The sequence below is a fragment of the Taudactylus pleione genome, unplaced genomic scaffold (genome assembly GCF_031769625.1).
Source record: "Taudactylus pleione unplaced genomic scaffold, aTauple2 ptg000113l, whole genome shotgun sequence".
Classification (NCBI taxonomy): domain Eukaryota; kingdom Metazoa; phylum Chordata; class Amphibia; order Anura; family Myobatrachidae; genus Taudactylus; species Taudactylus pleione.
Genome location: NW_028284515.1, coordinates 16,911,579 through 16,936,997, shown reverse-complemented (window position 1 = coordinate 16,936,997; position 25,419 = coordinate 16,911,579). Strand labels below are relative to the sequence as shown.

Sequence of the window (25,419 nt, the reverse complement as noted above, 5' to 3'; positions counted from 1 at the left end):
TATAAAGTGTATGACATTAATTTAATGTACCCAAATAAGTTATTGCTTTACATAAAGTGACCCCAAATGTTGCCTTTACACAGGGTAATCTGGCTGGTCGGCTGGAGAGCTAAATGTCTGCCAGATTTGACCATACACATACTTGCATACCATGGTGGCACTAGTCTGGTACATTCATGGTTCATCCTGACCAACACCCGATTGGACCCACAGAGGCTGTAATGAGTTTATGTAGATAGAAAGATGTTCTCTTTTATGAAGTTTAGCTATAGCTCTCTAATAGGGATGACAAATTTAGTTACCTCTATGGGATGTTGCCAGCTCCACTGAGGACATCATGTATCATAGATATCCTACTGCCTGTTATGTTTGTTAGGGAAAATATACTCCATTAAGCTGGCCACACATCTAAAGATTATCTGTCCAACCAGCCAACTAGTTGATTGGTTGGAATGAAAACCTGGTAACATATGGGAGTAACTGACGATCAGCAATTTGCTCCCAAACATCGGAAAATGGACAAAAACTGTTGTTTGAACAAATTGTTTAGATCAAACATTTAACAAACTTGTCTGAACGACCATTTTCATCTGTTTTCTGGCATTTAGGAGCAAATTGCTGATCATCAGTTACTCCCATACGTTACCAGATTTTCATCCCAACCAATCAACTAGTTGCCTGGTTGGATAGATAATCTTTAGATGTGTGGCCAGCTTTACTCAGATAGTGAGGAGTGTATGGGATAAATGTTCTCCTTGGGCAGCTGCAGACTGTTCATGTGATTTAGAAATGGACATTTCTGAATGGCCAGGTGCAGCTATACTTCCCTACCTGTTACGTGGGATTAGTAACAATACTGATAGCAGCAACTTGTAACATTGAAATCTTCCATGATGCTCCGTAATACAGCAAATGTACCAGGGGCGTTTTAAGAGAGGAGGGGGGCTTCATGCCAGAATCTACTGCGCAGGTCTCCGGGAAAATGGCGCCAGCACCTATTTTCCCGGGGACATCTCTTCTGCGCATGTGTAGATCACTGTGGAAAATGGCCACCACCATTTTTCCAGTGATTATTTGCTGCTGTGCTTGTCTGGCGCTGTGGAGCAGCACATCGGAATCTGCGGAGAGGTAAGTATTAACAACTATGGGTGCGGTGTGTGACCCCCTGGACCCAGGAGTCCGTGCTGCCAGAATCCCGATCACTGAGAGAACACTGGCGCCGGCATCCCGACATGACTAAATATGTCAATGCTGAAATCCGGGGCAAGGTAAGTATCAGCTGCGGGGGGAAGGGGTTAGGTTTAGGCACCCCAGGGGGACTTAGGGTTAGGCTGCGGGAGGGGGGAGGTTAGGGTTAGGCTCAGGCTCCAAACAGGGGGGTTAGGTTTAGGCACCACCGGGGGGAGGTTAGGATTAGGCACTAAGATTGGAGGGGAGGTTTAGGCACTTACCGGGAAGGTTAGGGTGACGTGTAGGGAGGGTTAGTATAAGGGTACAAAAAAGGAGGGTTAAGGGGTAAATAGGACAGGGGAACAGTGCTTGCCATCCTTCCGGGATTCGAACCAACGGGATGCCGCTGTCAGTGTACTGACAGCCGGCATCCCCTCTGTCGGTATTTCATACCGTTTCTGGCGTGATTCAGTAACAAGTGCTGTGTAGAAGATTGACCATTTCTGCTGCCATGGTCTTTTGCCACACTTGAACACTGCATAAGACTTGACACATCATCCTCATTAACTGGGCTTGTGAGATCACAATGCACAACTTACAGAACATCGGAGTCAAAGGAGAACACCAGCTTCATGTATGGAACAATAATATAGAACAGTGGCTTTTGGGTTTTCACATCTGTTTGCAGAGAAATCTTTTGTATAAACATAAAGGAATGTGTAGTACTGTAAATCTGAATCTGGAAGATTACATTATATGACATAGCTAAACGTAGCTGAGATATTAGGGCGTGTATGTGGCACTTATGTAAATGTTGGAAACCGCTTAAAATTTACAAAGTGGGCAGGGCGTATGCCAAGCGCCAGTAACAGACTTTGGGCCTGATTCAGAAATTGGATGCAATGGCGATTTTTACACAGCTCGAGCGATTGTTTGCATTGCGTATGCGTATAAGCCGCACTGCGCACGTGCTGCGATTGTCTTGTGATTTTGCATGCACAGAGAACCCATTCGCTAAGTGAGTGACAGGTATTCAACGTTTGGGGGAGATAATGGGGGGGGCGGTTGATTACAAAAACACAGCTGTGTGTTCTCATTTAAATGCCATTACATGTGCGTGTATAAATTATCCATCGCGATCCCCTATGCAGCATGAGAGCCCTCTGCATGTCAGGAGAGCCGCTGTGCTTGAGACAGGTCAGCCCTGCCATAAGGGCTGCATGGCTGGTTGATGTTACCGATATTTCCGCTAGTACACTACATCGGATGCAGATGAGAAAGCAGCGGTGGGCGTCCCCGTGCTCAGGTAAGCTTTGAAACTATTTAGCATATTTTTGCAGCTGCGTTCCGTGCAAAATTGCAGCTGCGATCGCATTAGCGTCCATCTCTGAATCGGCCCTTTTATTAGTATATACGGATTACACATTAGCACTCTCTGTGAACCAGGATTGCCCATTTACAATGAGCCAACTCTTTTAGTTTTTTTGTATTACTGTATTATTTGCATTCATAAACCTTATCTAAAGTATACAATCCCTTCCTTATTGTTTTCCTTCCTAAATACATGTTAGTAGCTTATATAACAGTTGCTTAGAAAAGCCACCCTGGTGAATAAGAGTCATTATTCTAGTGAATCAGTGACTTGTTCTTGGAGACCGATGCGCACGCCCCCCCACTAATAATGTGATGCCTTTATTATAACCTAGCAGCTATCCGCATTAAGTCACTAGAATAATACAAATATGCTGTAACATTTATAAAATAAATGGGATTGTTGCATTTGACTGTAGGTGTCTTCAACCTCATTGTTGGAGCATTGCATGTTCTATTTATTTCAGGGAGAAGAGCTGCTATCTCTTAATTCATTCAGACACAAATGACAGCTCCAGCTTCCTATAAAGCAAGAAAATAACATTTTAGCACAGTGTATTAAGACACCTCTTCCATTTTGTCTATATTGTATGTGTGTAGTCAACCTACAGCAGAGGTCCCGAAACTCTGGACCTCACTCAGAGTCGTAAGCGGCTGCTCGGTCGTACGCCTAATGATTGAGAATCTGGGAGAAAAAAAAACAATCGCACGGCCGGGCGATCGCAACCAAAGTGACGCCCATACATGAACAAAGCACCTCCTCTAGCTAGCGAGTGACAACGATTGACTCGATCGCTAAATGCTGTCAGTCGCTGTATGTTAATTTTCTTCTTATGGTTGCGGCCGCATGTGTTGTGTGCAAATTACACCAAAAATTTAAAAAATAACGCATAGAATAAGTCATCCCCATGAAATGTATTTATTTTTATTATTCGCTAATGCTAACACAACTGAATCAATTATAAGCCAATTAGCAGTGTTATTAGCTTCAACAATTGATTATTAGTTGCTTGCATTGTGCGGCACAAAATAGAAACATCAAACATAACATCAGTCACATTCGATAGTATCGATTGTACTCTGGGGCTTGAGAGAGCACATACCCAACCTCAAGCTGTACGATCAGCCAGGCCTCTAACCTGCTCGCAGAGTGACATTTTACTACTTCCAGCCTTCTATGTCGGTTGTAGCAGTAAATTTATGCACGCCCCTGAAACGCCCTGAAAACGGTGAGGAATGCCTGCGTTTTTAGACCACCACCCACGTCGACACCCACAAACGGCCTTTTATGTCAATCAACTCTCGGAAGCCACTTCCTGATCGTAAGCCGTACGCTCGACAGCATTTTGGATCGCAAGGTCTCGTACGCACATGCGCACAACTAACCGTACTCTTGCGTGGTTTGGAAACATTGGATGCGTACAACTGAGCGGCCGCTTACGACCGACTCTGAATGAGGTCGTCTGTCCTCATGGCGCCCGAACAGAATAACCATGCTTGACAACAGGTGACAATTAGTACCTTCAGTCAATTTGATTTAACCACCTGTGCTCAACCATGGATACTGTATCTCTAAAACCTAAACTGTTGGGGAGCCTGGAGGAACGTGTTTGGGGTAACTCTGACCTACAGCATAAATATCCATAAGAACTAAGAAGCTGATTGTTGTACTTAATTTACCAAAGGTGTAAATTCCAAATTTTTTTTTTCTGGGGGGGGGGGGGGTGGTGGCTAACCCTCAGACCGGTAACATAGCAGGGTGATAAATGAGCCCAGCCCTGGCACGTGACGTCATGACATCATGTACAAGGGAGCCAGGACCAGAGAGCTGATTGGCATGTCCTAAGAACGTGTCGGGCGTCTCTCCTGGCTGCAGGGTGCAGTTCCAGTCTGAATAATTTAAGGAATTATTTTATAAAATCTTTTGCTGCTAGTTCTTCCCTATTCTGTAACAGTGAGCTCCTAGTCTGTAACAGGAGGGACAGAACATAATAAGACACAATGGGGGCTGTGGTAGAGGTGCATGTAAGTCCATTTTGCAGATGAATCTTGGAAGTTGTTTTGCACTGCACAGGCTCCATAGCTGAGCATACACAATGGGCAATTCGGAGTCATACGCATCTCAGCCACATCTCCACTTGCAGCTGATTGGGTGTAACTGGGCGTCCACTAAACCTATGCACGTAGGCTAAACGTTCTGAGGACCTGTTGGTGTGTGAGCAGAATTGCAGGCTATTCTGACGGGTGTGTACGCAGAGATCCGTCTGATTTCAAATGGATCTTTTGCACCTAGCATTGGGCTGGTGCAAATGCATAGTGATAGTGATGACTGCTGCTTTCATAAGGGGATGAAGAATTCCAACTCCTAATACAGACTTGGGCTCTTATTTTTTTTCCGAGCAAGCATGCGACTGAAAGGGAGGATCCAGGGAGGAATCTGTGCACAATGTCATATGATCATAATGCTAAGTATATCCTGTTGCTGCTGCAGCAAATCAATGAGTCTGATTGGCATTAGTGCAACAGCAGATACCTTTACAGTGAATTAAAGTACTTTTTTCCGTGTGTAACAGAATCCACTGTATGTTCTTGAGACACAGGCAGATTTCTTATCATCTAGGATCCAAATTGTCCTTCCCCAGGGTCAGGGGTGGGATTTTGGAAGGGGGAAACATGCAGTAGATGAAGAATTGAAGTGGCAAAAATAGGATTTCATGATTGCCATTTTACCTACTTTAATTTTCAAATACTAAATCTATTCTATTTGTAAAATCTATATATCACACAGAAGTATCACTAGAAATCTGCTCTAGTATAGCGTATATACTGGATTGTACAATAAATGCATGCTTTTAATGTTAGCACTCTGCATTTTCACCTAGTGGTCAAAAGTAGTAAAGCATTTTCTTTTTAACTAAACTAAACCAGAGCTGGATTTAGACCTCATAGGGCCCTAGGCCAGATACAGCACAGACCCCTCTACCCTCACAGCATAGACTCCTCGCAGCACAAGCCCCCCACAGCACAGACCCCTCACCTCCCACAGCACAGACCCCTCACCTCCCACAGCACAAACCCCTCTCCCCCAAAGCACAGACCCCCTCTCTCCTCACAGCACAGACCCCCTCTCTCCTCACAGCACAGACCCCTCTCCCCTCACATCACAGACCCCTCTCCCCTCACAGCGCAGACCCCTCTCCCCTCACAGCGCAGACCCCTCTCCCCTCACAGCGCAGACCCCTCTCCCCTCACAGCGCAGACCCCTCTCCCCTCACAGCGCAGACCCCTCTCCCCTCACAGCGCAGACCCCTCTCCCCTCACAGCGCAGACCCCTCTCCCCTCACAGCGCAGACCCCTCTCCCCTCACAGCGCAGACCCCTCTCCCCTCACAGCGCAGACCCCTCTCCCCTCACAGCGCAGACCCCTCTCCCCTCACAGCGCAGACCCCTCTCCCCTCACAGCGCAGACCCCTCTCCCCTCACAGCGCAGACCCCTCTCCCCTCACAGCGCAGACCCCTCTCCCCTCACAGCGCAGACCCCTCTCCCCTCACAGCGCAGACCCCTCTCCCCTCACAGCGCAGACCCCTCTCCCCTCACAGCGCAGACCCCTCTCCCCTCACAGCGCAGACCCCTCTCCCCTCACAGCGCAGACCCCTCTCCCCTCACAGCGCAGACCCCTCTCCCCTCACAGCGCAGACCCCTCTCCCCTCACAGCGCAGACCCCTCTCCCCTCACAGCGCAGACCCCTCTCCCCTCACAGCGCAGACCCCTCTCCCCTCACAGCGCAGACCCCTCTCCCCTCACAGCGCAGACCCCTCTCTCTTCACAGCGCAGACCCCTCTCTCTTCACAAGTGAGTGACTGACTTGTGCCTCTCTAGTTCTACCCTGCCCTGTAACTCCACCTCCTCCTCCCCTGTGCTGCTGCTGCTATAGTGCCTGCTTGTGTGTGCTGTGCGAAACACAGCACAGCAGGACCAGTTTGGTAGTATATTGTGGTTAAAGATGCTTTATAAACATATTTTAAAATGAATACAGTACATGTTTCCAATGTCCTATTAAGCATAATAGGACAGTCTAATAACTTTTATTACGTTAATGTAACTAAACATTTAATTCTTCTAAACACATTAAACATCCACTTTGAAATAGTCAAATGTGTACCTTCCGGGGGCTCATCCATTGGAGGGCTGAGACAGTACATGTGATAGCCGCGATCACAGTCATCACAAAACAGGAGCTGCTCCTACATGGAATAGAAATAATATGGAGTATAATGTAAAGAGAAATGTATAGATACTGCAATATACTGTACTCTTACCCAATACAACTCTTATGGATATTTATAAATAGCATATTAATATAAAATCAGAATTTAATTGATATATTATTAAATTACAATGATAGATAAGGTTTGACAAACACAGAACCTATAGAAAACCATCACACCCTGTCAAAGTCTATAATTTTGTCACAAATAAAATAAATGAAATCAAAATGTGTAATTAAACCCGGAAAAGTTTCTTACAACATTCATCTAATGGAAAAAAAATAAGCAACAGTTCTGAAAATTAATAAAACATAAAAAACCCCTAGAATAACAGTGTTGGAAAGGTGATCAGTCCCCTGATGTAATACTTTGTACAGTCGCCTTTTGCTGCAGTTACCGCGATCAGTCTGTTTGGATGTGTCTCTACCAGCACCTAGATTAGGGAATATCTGCTCATTCTTCCTTGCAGAATTGTTTAAGATCAGTCAGATTTGTGGTGAGCGGTGATGGACAGCTCTCTCCAAGTCCATCCACAGATTTTGGAATTAGGTCAGGGCTCTGATATGGCCACACAAGGACATTCAACCATCTATTATTAAGCCACTGCATTGTTTTGTCTGTAGGTTCATTGTCGTGTTGGAAGGTGAACCATCTGTCCTTCTTTCGTTGCCTAGTATGGACCACAGTTTTTCCTGTGGGTGTAGTTGGCAGCATCCATTTTCCCTTCAAGCCTGACCAGTTGTCCAGTCCCTGCTGAAGAGAAACACCCCCACAACATAATGTTGCCACCACAGTAGGTATGGTGTGTTCTGGGTGGTGTGATGCATTTGATTTTCTCCAAACACAGCACTTGGAGTTCAGTCTAAAAATTTCTGTTTTGGTCTAATATGACCATAAAACCTGTTGCCACATGGCATCACAATCTTCCAAGTGTTATCTTGCAAAGCGCAAACAAAACTGAGTGTGGCACTTATTCAGAAGAGGCTTCTTTCTGAGCACCCTGCCATACAGACCAGCTTTGTGTACAGCTTGTGAGATACTTGTCACATGCACAGACCCATCTCAGCCATAAAGGTTTTGGAAGTCCTTCAAAGTTGCCTTTAGCCTCCTGGTAGCTTCTCTGGTCAATATCCTCCTGGCTCATCCAGTTTGGAGGGACGGTCAGATCTAGGCAAGGTGTTGGTGGTGCGATACGCATTCCACTTATTAATAATACTTAAACGATACTCAGAGGGGAGAGTAAGAATTTTTTGATATCTTAAATGGATCATACACACGCTTTGGTGTTACTTTTTTTTTTTTTTTTACTTTTCTATGTGCTTCCATGTGTATATTGTCTATCCAGTATTTATCATGATACAATGTTTAATTGATACTTAAGTCTTCGGTCTGTTCAACCTACCTAAGGTATTATAAGCTAAGCATACATACATACAGACACATTAAAAACACTTACATAGGAAGTTTGTTCAGTGCTTTTAGCAGCATACAGTATGTGTCTGGTTTACAGTAGACATGTCATCTACCCTTACACCAGGGCCGGCTCCAGGGGTCTGAGCACCCTGTGCCGGCCCGGTACATAGCGCCAAAATTGGGGGTGTGGCCTCATTTCAATAGGTCATGCCCCCTGTGTGGTGTTATTTGGAGGCGTGCCCGCATGGCATGCCTCCAAATAACGTCAGGCTGGGCTTCCCCCTGCCCTCTGCCGTCAGTGAATGGATGCCGCGTGCGGCATCCATTCACACTCCGGGGGTCAGGAGCTGCGGCGGTGGGGGTCCCCAACCTCCCGATTAGAACACCCGCGGGCCACTTCGGCCCACGGGTGGAACAGCGGGACAGTACTGTCCTGCTGAAATCGGGATGCTGGGGAGGGGTGCACCCTCTATGGGTGACACCCCTGTGCGACCGCACTGGTCGAACAACCCTAGAGCCGGCCCTGCCTTACACCCATAGTTTTAACCATTTGTTTAGCTTGTGAAATAAGGTTTTGGTGTTAGGTTTCAATATAACTTAAAAATCCCTTCCTCTAGTACAGTAGGTACAATCCTTCAAACCTGGACTGTTAGGGTGCCTTGAAGACTGAGGCCCTGATTCAGAGAAGCTCGCAAAGAGCGAGCGCTCGCTCTGAATCGGGGCGGGCGTTTCTTTTTTTAGTTGCGGCCTCCTGGCCGCTCGCATAGCTGTGGGTTACCACCATCAGCTTATGCGAGCGGCCAGGTGATGGTCGCGATGGTCAAGACCATCGGGCTTGCGACGAGACCCTTACGGTAGGGTCTCGTTGAGGCAAGCCCCAGTGGACTTCCTGCTCTAATAGAGCAGGAAGTTCACCTACTGACGTCACGAGTGATGTCAGTAGGGCCGCCTACAACCGGCAGGCGTTCCTGCAGGAACGCCTCCGTTTGCACAGCCACCCTTCCGCCCCGCCTTCCAAACGGGGCGAACTGTCGATCAATATCGACAGCCGCCCCTTTTGGATGTGAGCGCCAGAGCGAGTGCTTTTTGCGCTCGCTCCGGGGCTTGCGCGTGCGCACTGCCTAACAATCGACCCGCTTGCGAGCGGGTCTGAATCAGGCCCTGAAATTGGAAAACACCGGAATAGAGTAAGATAGAGCAAGTAACTGTGGACCTGGACATGCCATGTTGCAAATACACTGTTTATTTGCACCTGCCCTAAGACCAGGGCTTTATGCCGCCCTGCGTCAGCCATGCCCCCTAAAACAGTGATATCATGATGTCACATCTAGGGGGCGGGGTTGCAGGCTCTAGAAAGTAGAACCCGGCCCAAAGCGTCCTAAAGACACTCTGGGTGGCTCTACAGGCTGCAGGGGGCCTGCCTAAAGCGCCCTGCATTCTAATCATCCTGCAAGCCACATGCAGGTGCCGTGGGGCAGCGATGTCCTAGGGTCCTGCACGATGGCTCTGCTCACACACCTCTAGTTACGGCCCTGCCTCGGACACCTGCTTTCACTGTACATTGGTCTCTGCGCCAGTCTATATCTGTTTATAATGGTAAGAACACGACCTAACTCTACTCACAGCTCCCCCATCCACAGAGACGCACGTGTCAGAATCACGCAAGGCTGCATCTGTGTCTGGCCTCTGTTCTGGGCAGATACAGAATGATTTTGTGCATCTACGCACACTGGCATTAGTTCAGCTCTGCATCATGCTCACTGTGTCTATTTGTGGTTCTAGAATTAGTCTGGCTTTGATTTATATTCTAAATCAGGGGTTCTAAACTCTTCCTCAAGTACCCCCAACAGGCCATGTTTTGCGGATTGCCTTAATCATGCACAGGTGAGTTATTCTATTTTGCTGGGTCACTAGTTAACCATACTTGCCGAAAATCTGCTCCCTCCTTCCGGGAGGGAGCTGATTGTCATCTAACAGCGGGGGAGTGTCTGGACAGTTATGACACATTGGGGGCGGAGCTGGGGCAGTGCGATCTTGGCCCTGCCCCCTCTTCACAATGCCGTTATTTTTCGGAATTGTGAAGCAGGGGTCGGGGCCACGATGACACGATTCAGTGAAAGTCACAATCAACACTGCTTTGGGGATTTCTAGTTTAATCTGGGGGAAGGTCGGGAGGGCTGGTGGATGCCGGGAGGCTTGCCTGCCTTACCGGGGTACCGGGAGCGGCACACGATATTTGGGAGGCTCCCGGACAAATCGGGAAGGTAGACAAGCCTGTAGTTACCCACCTGCTTCCACAGACTGAACTCCTTAAAACATGTCCTGTTGAGAACTTCAGAGTTGAGGTTGGGAACCACTGCTCTCTGTATATAATGTTTTCTTATAGAATATAATTAGTTTTGTTGTTTATTGTTAAACCTTGGGAAGTGATACCGTGATCTATTTGATGAAACGGTGATTGTTCAAAATCATTAAGGAAAACTCACATCATTCTCTGATGTTCCGCAGATGATGCAGGATTTGCACTCAATACACTGCCACTGGTAGGTTTTAACTGCCTCCGTCATGTTCACAGTGAATTGCAGGCAAGTTGGGTGACCTACGAGAGAAGGCAATAAAACAATTATGCTAGGTCTTGCGTGCGTTAGTCTGTAGAAGATTACACATCGTAGTACATCAAGGGGTGCGAGTAAATGGGGTGAAAGCAGGCAATAACCCTTTTGCTGCCAGTAACATACGGCCCCACTCACACTCATAGGCAAAGCAAATTTATTGAGCTCTTTAAAACAAATAGAAGTATCCCGCAACAATGACAGAACATGAGCAATCCTCATGACTTGAGCATTTATGAATGCTTGCTATATCCAAGTCATCTTGGAGGCTTTTTGTTTTACTGATCTAAACTACAAAAGTTTTCGTAATAAATAATAATGTCGTATATTTGTTCAGTTGCAGTTGTCTATTTCATTTACAAGAGCTCTGAGCGTAAAAACGGAGGCACATTACCCCAATATCACAAGTGTGGTATGACTTCCCATACCAAAACTGAAAAACAAAAGTTTTTCCTAGAACAGAAAGGAGGAAGCTGGGCACAAGGAGGGGGGGGGGGGGGGGGGGATGACATAGGATACAACGTCCAGCAGCGAACATGCTTTTCCCATCCCGATTGCGCACAGGAACGGCACCCAGACACCACGTGTCAGTAGAAATGGGGTAAAGCCAAACGTCCTTCTGCAAGAAAAATCAGAACACAGGAGAATCGACCAGTATTGCACTTCTGCCTTCCCAACTGGCACACAGTCCTGATCAAATTTGTTCCAGCTGCTATAGATTTAGTCCTTCTATATATATATACTGAACCCAGTAGTATATACGATAGTGTTGTCTCCTTTTCTGGATATGACTGGGCTTTTCTGGATCCCATGGTCACTGATCTGGGGTAAAATATCAAGTAGTGGTTAGTAACATTTCTAATACACTTTAGTTATACCTTTTATATAACTGGGTTCCCATGCTTTTAGTTTTTGTTGTTGTTGGATAATTCTAGCATGAATGGACAATCTTATTTACAAAAATGTAATGAATAAAAATATTATATATACTAGTAGAAGATACCCAATTGTCACTGCAGACTATATTGGCGTTCTCTGTAAGTAGTGACATCTCTTCAGTGTGAAGCCATAGAAACCGCTATCCACAGTACATATTCTTTGACAGATATTCTATTGAAGCAGCCTCGTGGTGTTATAGTGTATTGTAGTGTACTTTTGAAATATAATTCTCTTTATACCGTTCCACTTTAATATATTGACACCTCTCCTCCTCCCCCTTGGATGTCACATCACATGAGACCACCTGGGGCTGATATAGCGATGGGCCAAACTATATAATGGGGAACTGCTATAGAAGCCGTTCTGTGCATAATTATTGTCTCCTCTTATCAGGTTATTGCTGGGGCTAGCGGTGCTGCTACCTGTCAGTCTAGTTTTTTTTGGCATATATATATTTGACTGGGTGTAAATGGCATTTTTCCATCTTGTGCGCTACATTGTTGCTGCAGTCACGCCAAGCAGCTCCTCTCGGGTGCCAGGTCCCTGTGCAGCTCTGCTTGCGCCAAGTATCCGTCTTTTTTTTTTTTTTTTGCCCAAAAATACATTTTAGTCACCTATATCTGTCTGTAAATAAAGCACAACGGAACATGGCGTGGAAAGAAGCCGCGGACGCTGCATTGTAGCACTTCGCATACAGATATACAAGTGTCGCATATCAGGCTAATCAGTGCAGTCTCCTGGTGCCTCCTAGATGCATCACATTGCTACTAAGATGCATTTTCAGTGTGAAAAAGACGCTCTGCGAAAGTGGGATCACACGGGACCTGGCAGCTCACTCACACCAGGCATGGCGTATTGAGGCTAGATCAGAGGTTCCCAAACGCGGCCCTCAAGGTTCCACAACAGTTCAGGTTTTAGAGATATTTGTGGTTGAGCACAGGTGACTTAATTTGTACCACAGTCAATTTGATTTTTACCACCAATGCTCAACCATGGATGTCTCTACAACCTGAACTGTTGGGGAGCCTTGAGGACCGTGTTTGGGAACCTCTGGGCTAGGTGTATGAGGACACCGCAGTACTGAGTTACAAAGACAACCATTTGGTCAAAATACAAAATAAGTGTCTTTATCCTTTTTACATTTAAAAAAGTGATACTTAGAGCAGACTTATAACATTTACATTGGGTGAGATGTATCTGGTCTTGGAAAGAGATACAGTGGACAAGTTGCCCAAAGCAACCAATCGGCTTCTAACTGCCATATATCTAGCACAGTCTATGAAATGACAGAAGCTGATTGGTTGCTTTGGCCTACTTCTCCACTATATCTCTCTTGATACATCTCTCCTATAGTATGAAAATAAACATATCTAAAAAGTGAAAAGTCCTCTTTAAGTGCCATCTTTTAAACCTACAGAGGGTAGACATTTAAGCCAAGTATCTACTAGACGATATAATTAACGATATTATTAATCATTCATTATATCGTCCAGGGGATATGCCATCAATGACCAGCGATGCGCGCTCACGCTGGTCATTTACAAAATCGCTCATCGCCCGAACTTGCTGTCCAACCTGACGATATTCAGGTTGTGCAGGTTCGGGAATGAGGGAGGGTCCTAGCACTGAACGATATAGTGAATGATATCGTTCAGTGCGGGTGCTCAATGTCGTTAAGGACATTGAGCACACCACTGCTGGGGACACACTACACGATAACTCTCATGGAGCGAATAGTGTAGTGGATATGCACCTTAAGGACTTTCGTATTGATTTCTAATTTATTCACCTAAAAATGTATTTCCGGATAACAATTTTTTAACTATTGTGATATGTGCGCAATAGTAGGATGTTCCCACTGTCCGTCTCCTTTCAGTGTTGTGTGCACTCTCTTCTCATCGCCTTTATTTGGTTGTGTTTCCATAGGCAAACGCAGGGGGGGGTTTCTGTCTGCCTGGAAACCCCCCTCCCCAGCCCACACCATGACCACAATAGAAATAGTAATATAATAGAATGTTACTATCGCTGCATGTTCTTCACAGTATCACAAATGAAATAATTAGCACCACCTGTGGATCTTTTAACATGTATCAGTCAGTAATAAATAACCTGTGCACCAACTAGGAGATCTGGAAAACATTCACTTTTAGGGATGTGCTGCTATAGAGCCCAATATGTACATACATGTCCAGGGCAGTGCTAGGTTACGCTGCTGCCCCAGACTCCTGCCCACATCTAAAATAAAAACATTCAGCTCAGGCAGGATGGACCTACTGCCGCATCTAATGGCTTATTGTGATCACTGGTCCTGTATATGCTGGAATTATGACACAATACACTTTGTATGATGCATATTAAAGCTGTTTTAGTGCTAATTCTACCCTCTTCAGGGACTGGCCACACTCACTCTAAAATCAAGCATTTGGAAACCCCCCTCTAGAAATCCTGCGTTTGCCACTGGTTTCTATGCTTAACCAACCATCAAATTGAAATTGCATTTGATGGACCACTTCCTGTATGATCCAAGTGAGTTGTCATACCAAGGTGTGCTGTCACATGTGGTTCTCCCTATTGCAGTTTCTACGTGACTTACAGTGAGGACATTCATTTTTTAGACTTTCAATAATCAAAACTGTAAATTAAGTATAGTGTTTGCATTTTCTACTAATTTAAAATGAAACCAAGCAGTTTTGAAATCCTTGTAGTGCTACATGCATTCCATGCTATCCTGTTGCCCTAAACCAGGGTTGGGGAATCTTTTTTTTCTGTCGAGGTCCATTTTGATATATATATATAACATTATTCGTGGGCCCGGTGCAAGCCATGCCCCCTCCGTGTGATGTCACATGGGGTGGGACCAAAATCGCCGGTGATTACAGCAATGCCCGTAGCATCCTAAGGATGCTCCGGGGAGCTATAAGGACAGTGGTGTGACTGTCTGAAGCATCCTAAGGACGCTTCAGGTGGCACTGTTGCATAGATTCTGGCTGCAGGGTGCCATTCTAAGCATCATGCTAGCCAAATGAGGCTAACGGAAAAGAGCTCCATTAGCCTCATTTGGGTTAGGCCAGACCAAATGATTCCTTGGGCCTTATAAGGCTCCTGGGCCTGAGGTTTCCCATCCCTATCCTGAACAAGGACTTGAAATCTGGAATTCTATTTTGTGCCCAGAAATGTATTCTCTCTTGGGGGGAGATTATCAAACCTTGGAGAGAGTACCAACCAATCAGCTTCTGTCATTTTTCAAACACACGGATTGGTTTGTACGGGTTCCAGTCAATAGATCTGCACTAAAAACTTTGACAATATCTAGATAGACACCAAATGGTAGATAGTCAATAGGTAGACAGGGACAGGTCCACACACGAAAGGTCAACAGGATCAGAAGGTTGACATTGAATGGTCGATTTTTTTTTTTTTTTTTTTCAGGGTTAGGCACTTACTGGCGGGTTAGACACTAGGAAGGACTGTTAGAGTTAGGCATTTACCCCAACGGTTAAGGTTAGGCACCACGAGGGACAGTTAGGGTGAAGATTAGGGTTTAAAAAAAAAGTCGACCATTTTTGTGTTGACCTTTTGTACCTGTCCACCTTCATTCATGTCGACCTTTTATCCCTGTTAACCTTTTGTCCCCGTCTACCATTTGGGCTCTATGTAGACATTGTCTATATTTTACTGTAGATCTTTTATACCAAACCCGGTTTGTACTTTCTCTCTTCAAGGTTTGATGCTTCTCCACCTTGGAGTCATATTTATCAACCCCCATTTTCCTAAAATGATGTGGAAAGTACAGTTTCTGCATAACCTTATGCATCACCGCTATGTGCCAATAGACTAATGCAGGAAATTAGACAGAAATCTCCTGCAAAAGGCTAATTAGCATTTCAGAGTGCAGTCCTCATTCTTAAATGGAGGCATTATAGGAGGAGAGGGATCTTGCGATCTACAGTATTTCGATGCAACACACGGCAAATACAGACTCCTTATTTATGCTATAGCAAAATAACACTCCTTACGCGACACCATATTTCCAAACTAAAGAGATTTAATTGATTTGCTTGTGAGCATAATAATTACAATTGTAGTTACATAGTTACTTTGGCTAGAGATTGGTCCAATCCATTTAAACCATCTCACAATTACTTATCTCTCTGTATACTGCACAGCAAGTTGGATATAAAGCAAAGCTCAAGAGTCAGGGCTGTACACACACATGTAAAGCGAAGATCTGCTAGAAAACACATAAACAGCATGTACAGATGATAGAAACTAAGGAGGTGTAATGTCTAGTGGTGATCAGTGCAGGGCGAAAATACATTACTACATATATTTGTAGATACAGTAATTTGACAATATACCAGAAGATCCCTAGATGCCCACCAGTTTTACAGTCGCTGAACGAGACCACATACTGTAACATTAGGCCTTTGATATTATTTATGACACATTATGGTGTGCAGTAAGACTGTGCTCACCATCCTAAGTGTTGACAGTTTATTTAACAAAATTATTTCACAGCGTTAAGGTTTAGATTGTGTTCTGTATGACTTTTCCTCTACGATACTTGAATATATAGATCTACATGTTCATCTCTATTAAGATTAAAAATGAAAGTACAATTAGCCAACGCCAGCATGGTACAGTAGTCCTTCATTTTTATTCATGTGAATAGGTTTCATTATAGCCACTTGCTACACAGGTAAAGCTAAGTTTGCCACTGCTAAGTCCTGGCAGCTGAATACCATGGGGGCTAGCCAATAGTCATGCATACAGCCAGAACGTGATCATTGCCATGCGGACTTTATGTGATCCCCAGTGGTAACTGAAACCATCTTGGTCACATGCTGATAAGTACCGCAGGCCTTTTTGTACATATACACACAGCGAATAAAGAAGGAAAAAATGGCTACCCATGGCCATCTGCAAAAGCAATTATTTATCTTCAAAATAGACATAATCAGAATAGTTTTCCGTTTTATGACTAAACTAATGGGGGAGGAGGGTTGTATGAGATTTAATAGGGGTGGGCAAGAAGAGGCCTTCCAGATAATGTAATACTACACATCCCAGAATGCCCTGCCACAGTTTTGCTATTTGGCCATGCTAAAAATGTTGCAATGCATGCTGGGATTTGAAGTTCAACAACAGCTGGAGGGCCGCTAAGTGCCCACCCATGGAGTAGAACATGACTATTCAATGATTCATCATTTTAAAATGTGGAAGCTGTAACTTTTCTTTGCCCATCAATATAACTGTTGCTAATACAAGTAGTCGTCAAAGTCAGAATTGTGTAAACAACCTGGTGTATGTATCACACTATGCTGCCAGTGTCTCATCTGGTCTGTGTTGTGTCCAGCCTGCTTGCTGATGCACATAGACAGGGCTATAGCTCAGGCCGCAGGCTTTCTGCTCCGCTCCAGTGCAGCCACGACAACATGCAACGTACGTGTCTGGCAGAGTCCAGTTCATTAGTATCACTGATCCGCTTTCCAAAGAATAACCCTCTATTACAGATCACTCTGTATTTTATTTTTTATTCCTAAGAAAATAAACTGGAAGATGTTCTGATAGTAATTAAACTAAGGAGCAACCAAATTGCTGATATTCTCTGATTAAAAAAAAAGTAGCTTTTACATTAATATTAATCTAAATGAGTAAATGGTGAAGAGTTCTATACAGTCTATACTATCATAGCTCATTTGTTTGCAGTATAGTATACAGCAAACAATAGTGGAACATTAAGACCACAAAATAAACTGTACAACAAGGGGACAAGTCAATGGTTTGTACGTTGCCGGCGTTCTGACTGTTTAATCGCCAATTTGTGGCTACAAACAACGGACTTTCCTTAACCTATAGTGGTTGCTCTACTGTAATTCAATTCAATGGCCCCCAAGAGTCTAGACAGGGATATTCAACACAAGGCCCTTCAGCTGCTGTGGAGCGATACATCCCAGCATGCATAGTTTTGCTATTAGGGAATGCTAAATTAGTGGTAGGACATCCTGGGATCTGTAGTTCCATAGCAGCTGGATGGCCGCATGTTAAATCTCACTGTTCTAGATGTTGTAAAGCAATGATGGGAACAGGTAGCCCCAAGCCTTCACTTGCAGACCCCAGCGCCTTTCTGTTTTGTTGTCATAATTGTTTGTTGTACCTTGTAATGCTAGTCTAAAATGCCTGCTGATTTGTTAATGCATGTACAGTAAGTGTATTTCATTGGTCGTGTGTTAATTGATTTTACTACTGAGAGTAAGGGTAATGTGCAGCTCTTGTGAAGGTTTGCGCGCCACCCATGTAGCCCCCGAAGTGTATTAAGTTTCCTGTCACTGTTGTAGACCAGGGATTCTCAAATCCAGTCCTCGGGACACACATAGGCCGTATTCAATTTGAAGCGAAAAGTCAGAGTCCGGACTTTTTGCCGTCTTCTGCGTGAAAAAGTATCGCACGTGTCCCCGCATTCAATTTCAAATCGGTGAAAACGGGACGTGGCGAAACTCAAACAGGAGAAAAGTCCTGTTGTTTTTGGGGAAATCAGCCTGACACCCACAAAAGATGCTCTGACATGGGGGTTCACTGTGGGTACCCCTGATTAGCCCTGCTGAAGGTATATGGGATTTTTGAATGGTCTCAGTAGGCGCTATTTAGCGTCTGTCAGCAAGTGGTGAAGAATAGCATTTTGCAACTTTTTTGGGGAAAAATAAGTATTCCCATCAAACTTGGGGTACATGAAAATGGGTGCAAGCATATTTTACAGTTGCTAAAGTCAAGCATTAAATAGCGTCAAAAACGCACCTTCAGCAATCACCAGCAAACAAAACTACACCTCCCCCATACTTCCAGAACCCCCCAAAGTCTATTTTGAAAGTTTTTGAATTTGTACCCCATTTTGATTTTTTTTTTTTTTTAGCCCCTTTTTTCAAAAAGCTTTTTTGGGGTATCGTTTGTGGGGTTTTTTGCATTTTTTGACACAGTTAGCATCAGGAGGGGTGTCCAAAGGGTGCAGTGTGGTTCCCGCAATGTTGCACCCCAAAACCCCAATTCTGCACTTTTTTCCGCCGGGTGTTCATAGGTGAAACTTTTTCGCCTATTGCATTGCATTATTGCGCTGGTGAAAAGACGCTGAAATTGAATACGGGGATAAATGAAATCAATGAAGATGATGTCATCGGCGAAAAAGTTTGGCTGAAAACGGCTTTTCGCTCCAAATTGAATACGGCCCTAAGGCTGGATACACATTACTGTGCAAATGACACAATGGTTCCTTACTTCCCCGGAACAAACTATATAGTGCGTACACACTGTGCAATCCTTCAAACGACCGAAAGATATAACTTGCATCATTTGCTCGTTAGATCTAAGATAGAACGTTAACAAATCACCTGGTCGTCCCGTTGGGCGTACACACTACACGATTTACACAATCACTAAAGATATCTTCTCATCTGCCATCAAGGAACGACGCCAGGGAGCGCGCAATAGTGTGTACACAGACAATGTGACGTTCCACTTTGGCTCAAAATGACAAATCGTCCAATTTATAGTCTAGTGTGTACCCAGCATAAAGCTAGGTACACGCCATAAGATTACCTGTCCAATCTGGTTGGTTTGAACGAAAATCTGGTAATGTATGGGAGCAAATTACAATCGGCCATTTGCACCCAAACGCTGGGAAACGTACAAAAATCGTTCTCTGAATGACCAATTTTGCCTGTGTTTGGGAACAAATGGTCGATGTTCCTTTGCTCCCGTCCCATGAATTACCAGATTTTTGTTTTAACCAGCCAGATTGCACAGAGTCTACTCACAGAATCACAAGAGAAATAATTAGAACCATCTGTGGATCTTTTAAAATATGTCAGTCAGTAATGAATAAACCTGTGCTTTAGCAAAGAGATATGGAAAACATGTACGGTTAGTGTGTCCTGAGGACTGGAATTGAGAAACACTGCTGTAGAGCATTTAAGGAACAACATGGCTGCCATCTGTTCCCATTACTAGAACTAGGAGCTACACTAAGGTTACTTGAAACTAAACTTTAGTTGCCTTCTCCACGTAAGAAAACTTCACTGCAAAATGAGAAACGCTTCTCATTAAGCTTTGCCCTAGTGACAATATTCAAATGAGACACTTATTCAGCAGAACAGACCTCTGGGAAATTCTATTTGACTGCATATAATAACCCAGTGGGCAAAGTAGATTTTCTAATGAAAAGGGCTCCCATGTACTGTACAAGACGTTTCTCAGATGTCTGTTCTCCGGAATACTGATTGGCTATTCCCATTTAAAACTGAAACCTCCCAGTAGATGAGTAAAAATTTACTTTTTTATGCCTGTTAGAAAAAGTCTATAATGTGTTTAGTGACATTTCCTAATGTAATCTAATACTTTCACCTCTGTCATCAAGAACCCATTTTCATTGATGTAAACAATGATACTTACATGTCTATTACAAATACAAGTTAATGGTAGTTCTAGGGTGTACAGACCACATAAAAACAGCCCTAAATGCATCTTGTTGTTTAATTTAGGATTGATAGTAAATATTGCTCAATTTTAAAGAAAAAAAACATATTATTGGCTTGGTTAAGGAACGTAACAGCAGAGTAATCAGGCAGGAAGGTTAGGCAGAAGGGCAGGCCTCAAAAAGACAGATATTTACGCCCGGATTTAAATTTTATTCTGGTACATAGACCTGCCAATCATCACATCTCTCCACGGTCTTATGCTGGGCATCCACTATACAATTATCTGTCAGATATCTGTCCAATCTGGCTGGCTGGAATGAAAACCTGGTAATGCATGGAAGCAAATTACAGTCGTTCATATGGTCTTAAATACTGGACAATGGACAAAAAACAATTGTTAAATTTGGGTGTTTTAACCAATTTGTCGGAACAACCATTTTTGTCTGTTTTCCAGTGTTTGTGAGCAAATGGACGACTGTCATTTGCCTCCCATACATTACCAGGTTTTCATTCCAACCAGCCAGATTGGACAGATATCTGACAGATAATTGTATAGTGGGTGCCCAGCATTAGGCAAAAGCAGCGCTCTATCTTCAAATAATTTAAATTTACTTTAATTTGATGTACTGTGACTTGAATAAAATGTTAGTAATCTGCAAATGATACAATTTTAGAAAACAAAATAAAAATGACATCTCACGTGAACAGTGCCACCCCTGCAAGCCTGCCACCCATCACCCTGGCACACGGTCTTTCTACAAATCTGAGCCTGCATACATTTAATACACAGCAAGGGCCCTCTAGCTGAAAAAATGTGTACCCATATATCCCCGATGAGTGCCTCTCAAACTCTGTCCTCAAGGCACATTAACAGACCAGGGTTTAAGGATAGCAGTGCTTGAGCACAGATGGTTAAATCAAAATGACTGGTAGAAATTAAGTCACCTGTATTCAAGCATGGCTATCCTTAAAACCTGGAATGTTACTGTGTCTTGAGAACCGAGTTTGAGAACCACTGTTCCAGACAGTATTTCGCAGGGTTGTCACAGAATACTGTTTCAGGGGGAATTCAATTGTTTTTGCGCGCCCGATTGTGTCTTATACCTCATTCTAAACTGACGGGGTGATCTTCAATCCGGGTTTTTTTGCGCATGTCGCGCCCAAATAAACTGGGTTTAGCCGCGTAAGTCCTGGTTAGCTCCCCCAAACCAGGACTTTCCACCAGTTTCTGCTCACCAGCTCAGGAGGGTGTGAGCAGAAACCATGCTATCACGCCCGTCGGCAGAAACAATCTGCCGTCGGGCGCGCAATACTGCTGCGGTCGGCGAAAACAGTTGAATTCCCCCCTATCAATATTGGAGAACATTGTCTCATTCCATTGCAGAATGATTCCAAACCATACAACAACGTGTGCCTATGACTGAGCAGTTAAGAAAGGAACGCTCCAGTAAATATTGCTCAATTAAAAAAAGATACCATATTTTTGACTTGGTTAAGGAACGTAACAACAGAGCAATCAGGCAGGGAGGGTAGGCAGAAGGACAGGCCTATCTGCAATCACTGTGAGATGGATGTCTGGTCACTGTTGGCTATGGGTTATTTTGCCATAAGGCAGCACAGCTCCTGCAAGCCACAGGTAATAGAAAACTGACAATATCTTAGGAACTTGACAGGTTGATAGATGCCTTCAGCTTGTTGTAGCAGGCTGTAAGTTAGGAGGTCACCTAGCTGACACCTTATGACATGTACAAGGTTGTGACTGCGTCGTCTCCCCCCTCCAAATTATCCCGCACCTTGGTGTCTACAAATCATTGCAAACAGTAGTTTCAATGTCCTTTTCATTTCTCCATGTTCTAGGGACAGTGGGGACATTATCAATCACTTCTTAAAACAGTGACCCAGTTGGTGAAAAAAAAAAAATCTATTCCCCCTATGGGACCTGTAATCCTATACTTATCATTTCAAATAATTATCTCCGCTGTATAATATGAAAAAAAAGCGCCAATATTTGTAGCACATGCATCTTTATTTTAGGTCAGTGCTGTCCAAATATTTACATGGAGACCGTATCATGTACTTTAACACTAAATAGACGTTTGCATTTTGTAATGCAATAATGATTTCTGACAGACGGCTGTAGGAAATGTTGGTAATAGTTAGAATACGTGTTCCACACATAAGACAGCCTTCATGCTTATGTACAAAGGCCACGGCCAGGTTTACAGGTCATCGCTGTATACGCTGGTAACCTGGAAGGAATTCTATTAGACTGGGCAGAGAGAGGAAGGAGCACTGGCCACAGAGAGTGATTGACTTACTGATAGCGGTGTGAAGGCTGTGCTTTATGGCGGACAGTGCTGGAATATGAATGAAGGGCACAGTGTGCAGCATCCATTGATCGTTATATTTTCCTCAGGCTTTACAGGAAGGTTTAAATTACAGCTGCAACACTGCTGTTACATGAATAGGACCTTGCTGTTTGTTTAAAGGTAAATTAAATATAAAAATGATTGCAAAATAGTTGAGATTATTTTATTGTGTGCAGTTATTGTGAACAGTGGCAGGAATCGGGATAGAATTATTCATCTGTGAAATGTGTCGGGAGCTAGTGTTATTATAACTGCTGCTGGCTGTTAGCTGGTGACGAGCTGTCTTGGTACAACAGCCGTCCGCATTAGTAATTTAAGGGTATAAGACTGATATATACACCTGCTCCTTAACAAACTGGGCTATAGCACCACCCCACCACCACTACGCTCGCCTCTTTTTGTTCCATTTACTTTTTATGTGGAAAACAAACAGAATTTGAGAACATTACAGGAACGTTATAGTGCATTACAGTTGTGTAATGTATTTGCTATTTGTTGTTAGTGGCATGTTCTTTCAGTCTGAGACAATACAACACATGCTACAGGATAAAAACCCACAGGACGACAAAGCTAAAAACAAATCCAACGCTAATTCATTGTGTGTCACCAATGACCTTTTATAGACAGTGGCGTAGCTGCTTTACACGCTGCTTTGTGTCTGGCAGCGTGTGATGTCACCACAGCAAAGCTATGATGGTACACAAAGAATAACTACCGAGTTCTCATTTATATGAGTAGCTTTTTCATTATAGTGCACTTTGCTTATTATCTACATCATTTTTTATTTCATGGTGACAGGTTTAGTTAAATGGCAAGAAAAGTAAGTAGGTCTTTCCCCCTGTTCTATAGTTTCTCTCCTTGTATTCCTGACCGTCAGTAAGATATACTCACAAAAATGTCTACATGCAGGAGGTCTGAAACCAAATCAAGTTACCAGCTCTAAGCAAAAGTCTATACATAAGTGTTGTATAACCTCAAAAAGACCGATATTTACCCCCGGATTTTAATTTTATTCTGGCACATAGACCTGCCAATCATCGGTTAGGTCTAGAACGAGGTGCTGTAAAGGACTTCTGACGTCACAACCACGTGACCTGCGGCAAAAGGGGGCGGGGCAAGGTTCAGAATGGGGGCCAAAAGTGTCTCCTCGTCATGCTTCGGGGCATGGTGGCTCGCCACAGGTTTATATTTCCCCTCTATACCCACGTGGGTAGTAACACTGGTAGCTGACCGGCCCTGCCGTAGCAGTCACATTGTTGCGACATCAGAGGTCCTTTCTCCAACTTGGATCTAGCAACAACCGACAATCATCACATCTCTCCACAGTCTTAGGCAAAAACAGCGCTCTATCTTTCAAATTAAAGTCAATTGAAATTATTTGATGTACTGCGACTTGAATAAAATGTTAGTAATCTGCAAATGATACAATTTTAATGTGCAAAATAAAAATTAAATCTCAAGTGAACAGTGCCACCCCTGCAACTCTGCCACCCATCACCCTGGCGCACAGTCTTTCAACATATCTGAGCCTGCATACATTTAATACACAGCAAGGGCCCTCTAGCTGAAAAAAATTGCACCCATATATCCCTGATGAGTGCCTCTCAAACTCTGTCCTCAAGGTATACTAACAGCTTAGGTTTTAAGGATAGCCGTGCTTGAGCACAGATGGTTAAATCAAAATGACTGGTGCAGATTAGCCCACCTGCATTCAAGCATGGCTATCGTTAAAATCTGGACTGTTGGTGTGTCTTGAGAACAGAGTTTGAGGAGCACTGCCCCAGATAGTATTTCGTAGGGTTGTCATAGAATACTGTATCTCTTCATCCTCCAATACAGTACAAGGGCGGCATAAAACATTTTTTGCACGCCCGATCGTGCCTTATTCCCCCAATTTAAACTGATGAAGCGATATTCAAGTGGGGGTTTTTTGCACATGTCCCCAACCTGGACTTTCCACCAATTTCTGTTCGCCAGCTCTGGAAGGTGCGAGCAGAAACCATACTATCGCACCAGTCGGCAGAAACAATTGCACATCTGCCGTTGGGCGCGCAATACTGCAGCAGGCAGCGAAAACAAGTGAACTCCCCCTTAACAATATTGCAGCACATCCTCTCATTCCACTGCAGAATGATTCCAAATCTGACAACGACGTGTGTCTATGAGTGAGCAGTTAGGAAAGGCGCTCCAGGTTTTTGGCCCAGATGGTTAAATAATTAATTGCAGTTGTGCAGCTGACACATATAAGGGCCCTGATTCTGAGTCGCATGTTGCTGCGACTACTTTAGCGTCTTTTGCCGTAGTCAGGTCTGCAATTATATGCTAATGCCAGTATCAGCCCTTCTCCTGGTGTATAAGCGTGTGTCTGACTGTGCAAGGGCTGAGGGGCTGATTCAGCTTTGGGAATAGAGTAAGATAGAGCAAGTTACTGAGCATCTTGGTAAAACCATGCTGTGGGGCAGATGTAACCTGCACAGAGCTATATAGATTTGGAAGGGGTGTGTCAACAAACTGACATTTTTTAAATCGCAGTGTAAGAATAAAGGTGTCCAGCATTTATGGGCTACATGCAAAGGCAGCCAGTATTTACCCTGCATGCAAAAACAATAAATGTATTTGCACCCCTTGTATTGCAACATGGTTTGCCCAGGTGCACAGCTACTTGCCTCTTTAGACATCAGTTGCACCATCAAAACTTGCACCAGCTCCGTGCTAGGTGCAGATTCTCCATCTGAGTATGGCCTCTAATGTGAGCGATTAAGCGTCTGTGTACGCAGCCACTTTAGCGACACTCATGTAGCATGACCAT

At 44.1% G+C, this 25,419-nt stretch overlaps 1 protein-coding gene across 1 annotated transcript in view; it reads right to left on the bottom strand.

Annotated features, from left to right (window-relative positions):
• Nucleotides 1-711: 711 nt before the first annotated feature.
• DPF3 (double PHD fingers 3) overlaps nucleotides 712-25,419 on the bottom strand; it is a 283,534-nt gene continuing 258,826 nt past the window's right edge. Inside the window, exons 9-11 of the mRNA XM_088471277.1 lie at nucleotides 10,709-10,821; nucleotides 6,704-6,785; nucleotides 712-3,063 (exon numbers count right to left, since the gene is read on the bottom strand). Coding sequence (XP_088327403.1) covers nucleotides 3,005-3,063; nucleotides 6,704-6,785; nucleotides 10,709-10,821 — 254 coding nt within the window. The 3' untranslated portion in view covers nucleotides 712-3,004. The remainder of the gene's footprint in view (nucleotides 3,064-6,703; nucleotides 6,786-10,708; nucleotides 10,822-25,419) is intronic.